This window comes from Melanaphis sacchari, unplaced genomic scaffold, assembly GCF_002803265.2.
Source record: "Melanaphis sacchari strain LSU unplaced genomic scaffold, SCAv2.0 Contig268_pilon_pilon, whole genome shotgun sequence".
Lineage (NCBI taxonomy): Eukaryota > Metazoa > Arthropoda > Insecta > Hemiptera > Aphididae > Melanaphis > Melanaphis sacchari.
Genome location: NW_020271141.1, coordinates 1,172 through 13,140, shown reverse-complemented (window position 1 = coordinate 13,140; position 11,969 = coordinate 1,172). Strand labels below are relative to the sequence as shown.

General features: G+C 29.6%; 1 protein-coding gene across 1 annotated transcript; it reads right to left on the bottom strand.

Annotated features, from left to right (window-relative positions):
* Nucleotides 1-8,083: 8,083 nt before the first annotated feature.
* LOC112595286 (zinc finger MYM-type protein 1-like) lies at nt 8,084-10,530 on the bottom strand. Its single transcript, XM_025340424.1, has 6 exons — nt 10,456-10,530; nt 9,989-10,063; nt 9,140-9,908; nt 8,663-9,088; nt 8,298-8,590; nt 8,084-8,101 (listed from the first exon to the last, which is right to left on the bottom strand). The coding sequence occupies exons 1-6, from the start codon at nt 10,528-10,530 to the stop codon at nt 8,084-8,086; spliced, it is 1,656 nt and encodes a 551-aa protein (XP_025196209.1).
* Nucleotides 10,531-11,969: the final 1,439 nt, after the last annotated feature.

Sequence of the window (11,969 nt, the reverse complement as noted above, 5' to 3'; positions counted from 1 at the left end):
TCAACGCATTCACAAGAAAATGTATGAACACATATTTTGGCTCATTGCTCACATATCATTATGCAGTCATCATTACAAGTTCCAACATTTTCACATACTAATTCAACTTCATAAAAATATCTGTTGATGATTGAGATTGAACAGACCATTAGTGGCCTGGTTAAAATTTACCTTCACTTTTAGCTCTGGCATGGCTCTTGCAATATTCTTCAGTTGTCTTGGTCTCGTTTTTAACAATTTTCCTTAATCTTTGAAGAGACAGTCACGGGAATATTTACAAGAGCATCATACATTTATCTAGGCGTTTGTTTTTCCATGTGAGATAAAAGTATTTAGAACCATTGCAGAGATTCTAGCCTCATATTGCGTTAATGCGCAGTTTTTCAGCAATATGCCCGTTGTCTGCCTGCAATGTAATTATGACTTAAGTATTCCCAAAGAACTGGTTTCATTATCAGCCATTATTTCTTGCATAAACCTTAATATCTGAAACTCTTCACATGTCTGTAGTTGTAATAAGACTCTTAGAGATTTATAAACCAAGTCTTTCTCGACATTTAATATTTTCCTAGTTATTTCTCCAAGCACGGTCAATGCATAGGCACAGTATTATTAGGTACAGAGCCACCATTTGTTTCATGCATTGTAGAACAAACGAGTAAATGGTCTGTTCAATCTCAATTCATCAACAGATATATTATATGAAGAATTAGGTGAAAATGTTGAACTGTACGATGACTGGCTAATGATATGTGAGCAATGTGAGCCAAAATATAAATCACATTTTCTTGTGAATGTTATTATTTAATTAAAAAGATATTTGGTGATATCTCAGCTATTGAGCATGTGAGTCCAAAATATGCTCAGCTGAATCCGAATCTCCCCGTGTTTTGAAGAGAATATTAAGCTTAATGATAGGATTACTCAGAACATTGAAATTTTAGAACCATTATTCAATAACAATTCCTCATCAGACATTGACGATAATTGTGATATTCTTTAAAATGGAGACACTATTGGGTTACTTTTCTCCAAAATATCACTACAGCAGTGAAATAAAAAATCAATGAAAATTACATTAGCAATAATCGACTATCTGTGATAAGAAAATTTCAGTGGTTCTCAATGATTATTGCTGACTTGATGCTCTCTATTTCTAACTAATTATCGTACGCTATGAAATCAGTGTTACCACCTAATTATTGTATAAGTTTATTGCTACGTATCACCAATACCGGCAATACTCAATAGTGTTATTGCCACATTATTGCTACGAATTTACCTTTGTTGTGAGTGGGTATAGGTATTTTCACTACAATTATTGCTGACATGTTTCCAAGGGGCCACCTTGTTTATTGCTATTATTGCTGAGAACTTATTCTAATTACCATTTGTGTTTATAGACTTATAGTAACTAGTAAGAGTACTCAATTCAAATTCCAAACGCAGTGTTGAAGGTACTATTGTACTATTATAAATCATGAAACCTGTAAGTATTAACTGTGCAATTCAGATTGTGTTAAATAATAATGTTACAGTTAAAAGTAATTAGTAGATTATATAATATTGTATAATGTACTGTTATGGAAGTGCATTTTCCAAATCCGCCCAAGAGGCAATGCAATGGATTCGTTTCATTTTTTTTTTTTTTTTTTTGTGTTGAAATGATCCCCAGTAGGCCTATAGAAAACAACACTTTTCACAAGTTATTCATTATGTTAGTAGGTATCTTGACTATTCATTTTATTTTGTTTCATGTTAGACAGGTATATATTAACAAAGTAAAATATATTTTATTCTCCATTATATACATATTTTTATTGGTATTAATTAATTCACTATACCTACTATGATAGAGTTAAACTTGTTAGTGTGGGTACACCAGTATGTAATTATTGTTTAATTATAATTAATGGTTTTATTGTTGACTATTATTCACTAACCAATAGAAACTTAGTGTTTTAATGTATTCAAATTAAACTATTACTATTAGGTATCTGGTATTACTACTCAACTATTTAAATACTTACTGTTGGGCACTTACTTAATATTTATATTGAACTACTCAAAAGTTTATTTTGTTTTGTAATGATTGTTCATGTCTACACTTTTATTTTATAGGTTTTTTTTTAATTAATGTTGTTCCTGGCACAAAAGACATTTAAAATCACTTTGTTCATAGTCTGCTGTTGTGTCTAATTTATCCTCATCGGGAATACAGTGAATCACCATCCATCGGTTGCAGTCCGTACACTCAACCCATTCAACATCTTTTTTATGACTCATTGCTCTGTGAGAATAACCTGTCCTGCCACAATAAAAGCAGATGTCTCTCATGAAATCCGAATTTTCCAACAAATATGTCTTGAGATACTGCCTATATCCCATAGGTTCGAATAACGTATCAAAACAATCTCTGTTCATCAATGTAATGGCATAATATAGTACGTATACTCCACAATTATACGAATCTTTTTGTAGCGGAACATTTTGTATTTTATGGTTACTTAAGTTCAATTTTGGAAACCATTTATGTTCACCATACGAACAGTACAGTTTAAGTCCCTTAACCAATTTATTGAAACGCTCTTGTTCACTGATCTTATGTCCCATAGGATCCATTATGAAACATTCTTTTGTACAAAAATCTACAAATGCTATTATCCAATGTGAACCTCCTACATTCCAAGGCATAACGAGAAAACTATTTTCTTTAATGGTCACCTTCGCTTTATAATATTTGTGTTTTTCAACAATAGCAGAAACCAAATCCGAACTGAATATTTGGGTGTTTGACTTTTTGCTATATTTCACAGAATAACTAGCCAATATTATAGATATCACAAAATTAGAAAGCCACATTTTTGTGCAGTCATAAGGACTGTCCGACCGATAATCGGATAATGTATCAAAATCTGAAAACAATATTTCCGAGTAACCTATAATGTTCTCTACGTGTTTATATATGCCTACAGTATACTCGATTTTATCTTTGTTATCGTTGTTTCTGATAATTTGTCTATAAAAATTGACGTCTTTTTTTAGTCTGTTAGAGTAAGTATCATATTTTAATGGTGTTTTATCAATAGGCGAACAGTAACTACCAGGCGTTAAAAATGTTTTTACATTTTTTACTGCGTTTGGGGTGACCATATTATTTTCTGTCATTTGATTATCTTCATCACTAATCGTAGTTAAATCAACTGTTATCTCTGTTTTCTTGTGTATAGCTTGAATAGGTTTAAATTTTTTCATATTTGCTATTAAGCTGCCTTGCTTAAAATAACCTATTTTCTTATTTTTTCTAGCTCGCCACTGTTCAGCGTCTTCATCGTCACTCAGATCTGTTGCTGTATTGACTGATAAGATGCTTTTGTTTTTCCAAAGAATATCGCCATCGACATTTCGTTTTTTGGGAATAGCACAACGCTTGTTCGGTATGTCACACAGGACTTCCTTGGCAACACTTTCTATCCTGTCTCTAGTAAGCCTTATGAAGCGACTACACTTCATACTTTTTGCTTGTAGGCTGTTCCCTTTGAGATAATGAAACCATAATTCTGCACCAGAATTATTTGGTCTATGGCACACTTCTATTTTGGAATATAACATAAGACAAGTCCACATTGGTATTACGGGTACAACAGATCCCAGCAAGTCACTGAAGTATTCTTCGTTGTGAAACTCGTTTGGAACGCCTTCATTATCTAATGTAAATGATGCTCTTATGTCTCTAGACATTTTTGCAAAATGACCATAAAACTTTGAAGCTTTATATTTTCCCTTTGATAATGGGTTTGTTTTCAGATCATCTACCTGTGTTCCATCAGAATTTAAGAACAAAATATTTTCAAAATCTTTGTACTCTTTTGAATTCAACACCGTCCTATCGCTGATGTTAATATCAATCAGGTAGTCAATGGATTTCTGAACATTGTCATTTTGGTATGGTGAAAGTATAACAGTGCAAAGTGCTTTAAACCATTTATCCAAATCATTTACCATTTTCAGATCAAATGCTGGTGTTACAAAACCAACAACTATACGTGCAAGATCTTTGTTTTCATTAGTTTTGCCAGCTGCACCATAGTACTTGAAAACGTCGTCTGAAATATTTTTTACCAGGTGACAGCAACACAAATTTAGTATGATTTTTGATTTCATTTGTTTGTGATTGTACAAGTAATCATAACATTGATCTAGGTAGTCAATGACATCCTTGCACCCGTTAAAAGCCTGTGCCAGCGATTTGATTATTGCCGTAGAGAAATCACTTGTCACATTTGCAATTAAATCTGATACGTCAAAGCCGTGTTCTGTTGCAAACTGTTTAAATGCATATAACCAACTGAAAATAGCTGTTGTTGATGGATTGGTACTTATGAATTCTGCAACTGGCATCATGTGATCATTTGCTTTTATTACTGCTGCATAATACAACAAACGTTTTTCTTGTTTTTTTTTTAAAGTAGTAGGTCTTATGACTGTACCCGTCGCGTCAACATGTAATGTGACCGGTTTGAGTTTATTCAAAACCATCAATTGCTCCTTACTGAATATGTAACATTCGAAGTTAGGACTTTGGGGGGGTGACACATATTTCACGAATTCTGAGTTTTCAGAAGTCATTTGTACCATATCTAATCGGTCATCGCTATTGAAATCAAACTTACTCAGAGTCTCGTGTGACACTCTGTTATACACACTGGTTGATCTTATGTTTTGAAGGTTCCCTCGTTTAATCTTGCTAGGAGAAGATTTCATAACATGTTTTTGCCTCGAAGCCAACGGTTTTGTGTGGCTTGCCTCTTTTCGATAACTCATTCGCTCCGGTCCTCTTAGAAAGTTAGTTAATTTTCCACCATGGCTATAGTTTATATGATTGCTAAGAACATACACCTTAACGGCGCTTTCAGTTTTCTTTTCAAAATCAAACTTAAAACTTTTACAAGTATTGTGTCTGCAATAACCATAAATACTAGTGAATTCACCGCGACTATTTTTATTAACATTTTTTATGGACAGAACACAAGAGTTATTAACGGTTACAAACTTTTCTCTAATCAACATATTTCTAAGGTCCTTTGACATTCTATCATGTTCATTAGACAACTTTTCAAGTTTATTCCATTCACTAATGGATAACTCAAAAGTACCCTCTATAGTGTTAAGATTCAAAAAATTATATCGCTTTCCTTTTTTATTTTCTAGGTCACCGCTGATTGTCGACGGAAATATGTTTTTGGAATTCCTGGGAAGCGCTTTTGCGTCCGCCTCAGGAGTACTACAAGCCACAATAGTTCCTGACAATTTTATCGGAGTTACAGTATCTATCACTTGCTCCTGATTCGGTAGCATTATAGATTTCATAGGAGAATAATCACCGTCAACATAACTTTTATGACATTTAAAGTCAACGGTTTGCGATGAATGTGTAAATGTTTGTTGTCTAGAAATGTCTACTTCTAACCTAATTGGAGTAGAAGTAATAACATTAGAATAGTTACAAGCCAAAGAGTTGTTTGTCTCTTCGATCATTTTAATTTCACCTGATTTAAGGAAACTGTTGTTCAAAGCGTCTAACGTCCAATTAAGTTCGGAGACTCCACAGTCATTCTCTAATTGTTCATTTGTTTGTTTTATCGCTGTACACTTAGAAATCTCTGACTCTATGTCACAGTCGGCTTTAAAATCTAGTTTTCGCCTAACATCCCTCCTCAATACTTCGTTTGAGGGAGTGTCAAAATTTGTTTTTTTATTAGTACTAGCAATTGTATGAGGATCTCTAGTACAGCTATTCAGTACTGTGATATTTTCAGTTTCATAGGGATTCTTACCTGAATTGTCGACCCTTAAGTTTTCGACATTGTCATTGATTCCTAATTTGTTGGACTTACAACTTGTATTTGATAATGAGTGTTGAGTGACATCCAATACTCTGTCACAGACACCTAAATTATTCTCAACAATAGACTCACCGATTTGTACCGGCAAAAGTGTGTCGAAACCTTCATCACAATTTACAGATAAAGAGATTTCCTTGTTTGTTGTATGAAACTTTTGACTGTTACGGATTAATCTTGATATATTTTTTCTACTTTTAGCGATTTTTTTTAATCTACAAATATCAGTTGCAGCTGAATATGGGTGTAGGGCCAATTCACTTTTAGGTATTAAATGTTTTATGTTTATAGGTTTATTAGTTTCTGTAGTTCCTCTAACGAGTTTACACAGCGTTGAGTTGTTCGCCGACAATGCTTTAACTACATCATAACTAAGTTTTTTTATATTATTTGTTTTAAATACCTCTTTGCAAATATCTATTATTCTCGGGTCAGACATTTTAACAGTTTCATCTATTATAGTTGGGTATTTTAATCTAATGCAATCGGCAACATCCTTAACTCTGTTCTTAAGACTAATTTTTTGAATACGCCCACAAATTTTTTTTTTGTTATGGGATTCTTCTATTTTATTATCACTCTCAACAAGTGTGGAGAGTTTTGACGTACCGTTTATTCCACTGCATTGCTCCATGTCAATGCTATTGGACATAGTGATTTTTTTTTGTTTAAATAATAAAGAAATAACTTGTTTTATTAATGTGTTAATGAAAGATACTATGTATAGAAATAGTATAATTTATTAAAAGTTCATAAATTAGTATAGGTACACACACTGAACTAAAAGTGTTTGTATTAATAGTACAGTATACTGAACTTAAAATCAAATATTTAATCAGGCAAATAGGTTTAGAGTTCTCAATACTTTCGTATACACTCCAATGTGGTATATAACCAAAATTTAATCATATAATGGTTCCACTTAAAGGAAAAAACAGTTTAGGATATCTATAGTAGTAGGTCGTTGTTGGTCGTATAGATCGCACAAAAACTGCTACCGCTAAAAAAGAAAAAATAAAAAAAAATTGATTAACAATAATTATTTATAGCAAAGAACTTTAATAAATATTAATTTTTAGTTGTTACATCGGTATGCATTTTAATATTTTCATTCATTGTTCTTAATTCTAAAATATTTAACCAATTTTTCAACTGGTAATATAATATGTAGGTATACTCACAAAGTCACGACGAATAATTCTTAATTTTGTTTCATAATAATGTATATTGTATTTGACATTAAAAATTAGGTATTTAAATATGAATGGAAAAAAAATGCCATATACATAATTTCCAACATGTTAGCACAATAGTTTTTATCTATCCCTTATGACTCAGCATAGCAAATAAGTATTTGACAAAAGTTAATCTTAGTTAACTTTAATATGAATTGTGAGTCAATTGATCTATTATCAAACTTTAAGTTGAGAACATTGTCTGTGTCTTTTTTATGGTGATTCAATTGTTATGCAAGTTTTAAGTAAAACATAAGTTTAAAAATGGTCACATATTGTAGAAAAATTTAAACATGTAAACAAACAGAATGTTCTTAACTTTAAGTTGTATATTACAGGGGCGTACCCAGAAATTTTTCAAAGGGGGGGTCCACTTTTTTTAAATATTAAAAAAACTATGTAATTAAAAAAACACCAAACCTATTAATTTATTAACTTAAAATTTAAACAATGTGTTAAATATTACATTTATTTTAATATAACTAATATAATTTTTAATAGTTTAAAATTTCAGTCTTCTATTTTTTTTAATAAGCTGTTCAATAACTTCTTCAGGAGTCAAAAGTTCTTCACGATGAATACTTAGCATGGCTAAACCATTAAGTCTATTTTCAGCCATAGTACTTCTTAAATAAGTTTTAAGTCTTCTTAAAGATGAAAAACTTCTTTTTGAAGTACATGTTGTCACAGGCAAAAAACATACAATTTTTAATAACTTATATACATTTGGAAATAAATCTTCTTCACAAAATTTAAGAAATTCAATAGTTTTTTTTGGTTTTTTTTCTTTTTCAATTCTATTTAAAATGTTTTTCCACATTTTAAGTTCCGTTATAACTATATCGGGGTCACTTAGATCATCTGAATCTTTATAAAATTGTATCAACTCTAAAATGTCATTCCTATTTTTATCCAAATCATTGTCAAATAAAGATTGAAATCCTTTTATGATTGATCTGTGTTCTATAAAACGATTATTCATTTGATCAATAAAATAATTTAAAAATGGAGTAAAAATTGCTATTCTAAAATACTATTCAGCAGAGTCTGTAGAAATATTAAAGCGGTTGGTTTGACGCTTACAAATTCTTGGAATATGAATATCAAAATTTAAAAGTTTAGATTTTTCTTCTAAAGTCATAAAAATTTTTGAAAAAACTTCATCACTATTTTGTCTCATTTGTTTTACTTCATTAGTTAAATCTTCAGCTAAATTCATTGCTTCGATTAAGTCAATATTATCTCTTTGTAATGCTTTACACAAGATATATGAATGTTTAAAAACTTCATCAATTACCATCAAACTTACATTAAATGTTGTATCACTTAATGAAAAAAGTAGTTGTGTTGCTTTTGAAGAAGTTTCTTTATCAACCCACCCTGCCATTATTTCTAATGAGCTCACTATAGCTTCTTGTAAATCAATAAATGTTCTAATAGATTCATGTTTTTCTACCCAACGTGTTGCACATAATTTTATTAATTTTTCTTTCTTTGAATTTAATACTTTATTTCTTACTTCACTTTGTAATACACACTGTCTTTTAGGAGTATTCATAAAATTATAAACAGTTTCAATAACACCCATTGCATTTCTGATACAAGCCATTTCACAAGAACTACATATTACTAAATTTAACACATGAGCACTGCAATGAACGTATACTGCTGTCTTGTACTGTTTTTTGATTATACTTTGAACACCATTAAACCTTCCACTCATAGAAGCTGCCCCATCGTAGCCTTGCCCTCTTAAATATTGTATATTTATACCAAAATTTTCCAAGCTTTTTATTAAAGTATGAGCTAAATTTTCTCCTGTTGTACTTTCTACTGGAACAAAATTTAAGAAGTCTTCTTTTATTTCATTATTATAAATATACCTGGCACAAATTGAAAACTGTTCTATTCCAGCTACATCAGCTGTTTCATCTGCTAGAACACAAAAACCTTTCGAAGAATTTATTTTTTTAACAATTTTATCAAGTATTAAATTATTACATATATTAACAATTTCATTCTGTATTTTTGGACTAATATACTGTGCATTACGTTTACAGCGTTCTCTTATTAGTTGAAGATCAGAATTTCCCATAGAATTCATGCGAAGACCATATCTTAAAACAGCTCTAAAGTTACCATCATTTTCGATAGGCTCATGTTCCATTACTAAAGGTCCAGAATCGTTATGACCTCTTAATGAAAGCCCTTGACGCCCACAAAAAATTACACTCTCAATTACAGGCATAACCAATTTCCTATTTTCAATAAGTTCAGCAGCCATCGCTTTATTTATCTGCATATTTATAGGAGTATAATTTTTTTGAGACATTACTTTATAATTTTCTATACAAGTTTTATGATAACCAGTTTCTTCATGATTTTTAAATTTTTCAATGGCATGTTTCCAATTAGAAAATTCTTTAGTACACAACATGCCTAAACTCTGTTTTCCTATTCCTCCTTCTTTTTGAGAAAAAATTACACAATATTTGCAAAAGGCCCCATTTCTTATTTTAGAATAGGAAAGCCATTTCCATGTTAGTAGCCAGCTTGCTTGAAATTTAAGATGCTTTTTCCCTACAGTTTTTATTGGAAAATTATAACTAAAATCAGGTGTCCAAATTGTATTCATAAATTCTAATCTTTCTTGTAAATTTAATTTGACATTATCTAAAAGAAATGAAATGTCATTTTCACTCGATGTATTTTTAAGTTCATAATTAGAGGTAAAATTTTGTATCGGGCTATCTTGACCATCTTTTAGGCTCTAGAAAATTAAATAAGCTTTGTATAACATTGAGTATATTAGAGCATTGTAGTATTAAAATAAAATACATAGATACTTACATCACAGTTTGTAATAATAGATTGGTCAATTATATTTTGGTTTTTTTCACTATTTATCTTACTACTTTCTGTATTCTGAAATAATCAAAAGTTAAATTACTTAAATAACTTATGTATTTGTGATAGTATTTAGATAGAATGTATTTGGATCTTATAACTTACATTTGAAACAGTACTTTTGAAGTAATTATCTATTTTTTGTTTTTTATTTAAACTATTTTGATTTTGTACATTTGATCTTTTTTTGTCTTGTTTCTAAAATAATATTTATTATAAACATATTAAATTTAAAAACATATAAAACACAACAATCAACTTCTTTATAAAACTATTAGACATTTAAACTATTAGTTTTTATTAATAAAAAATCATTTTTAATTTTATATAGGTATTTTGATTAAGTACTACAAAACTAATGTATATAATGTTTTTAAATATGCAACACAAAAATATTAATTTTTACTTACTTGAATATCTGTATCTTTTTTAAATAAAAACTTTTCCAATTTTGCTTTTGCAGATGATTCTGATGACTTATCCATTATTTATTTAAAATTTTAATTAATAAATATAATAATAAGAAATATACACTTGCGCACTGCCGATTGTATAGCACAGAAAGACATTAAACATTAACATTATTATTGTTTATTTATATACTTATTTTGGTGGTAATACTCCGGAAATACCACCTAAATAATACTATATTATTATATAAAAATATCAGCTGTGCTGCTGTTGTTGCAATCTTGAAATCACGTTATCGTTATCAACATAATTCTTGGACAAGCAAAGATATAATCTTAGATAATTTAATGATATAATATATGTTATATATATTATATTAATATGCGTAAAAGAGAGGACTTGCGATTAATTATAAATACTTATAATTTGGTACGTTTGGCCAACCGAACATGGGAGACGGCGATAAAAAGTGTATATTGTAGCGGTGACCGGATGACGTAATGCTACATTCTATTTGATATTTTATTATAATATACATTATACATTTACTATATAAAATACCAATTATACTATATTATACAATCTGTGGTTTGCACCTTAAGCATTTTAAATTCAGTTAATCAATGGGGGGGGTCTAGACCCGAAAACCCCCCCCTTAGGTACGCCCTTGGTTTGTAAAATATGAAATAGTAGTTTATATAATTTACTATTTAGTATGTATACAATAAATTTGTTTGTTTATAATAACTTAGGTAAATTTTGAACATAGCCACAAAATTAACAACGCTGAAGCATACAGTTACCTCAGAGTGTCAAAAATCGAAGGTACAAAATGAATTTAATAAATACTTTTCAAAAGGAATGACTCCATCGGTTGCGAAAAATTTCCATGAAGTTAAACTAATTACTGATAATAATGAAGAATTTAGATATCATTAAATTATTAGCTGATGCTCAAATAAACCCTACAGAGCGACAAGTAATACAAATATTTGACAATTGGAGTAATTAAATTGTTAATTAGATAATAAAATCTTCTATACCATTTAACATTTAATAATTAATAATTTTAATTTCAAAGGTTTTATATTTATTAAATATGCACTTATATAAATATTATTTATATTTTACCATGTGACAACATAATATTGTTCATTGCTTTATTATAAAACAATTTATCTATTTGTAACTTTTGATGTAGGTAGGTATATTTTTGTAAACATTAAACCTTGAATTCAACTGTAGGTCTTGATAAAATTCAAATGTTTGTTAATGCTATATTGTTAACAGATTAGCTTTGCCAAAATCTATTATTTTGAATTTTCTCATTTCTAACATTCTTTGTCTAAATATAAGTGTATATAACTCAAATTTGATTAATAATTTAAAAATATACCCTACACTTTCTTTAACCAATTCTTATGAATCGTTAAATTTATTGTTAGGTACTTAGATAGTTAGATGTTGTATTTGATAAAAATTTACTATATATAATATATATCATAGAGACATA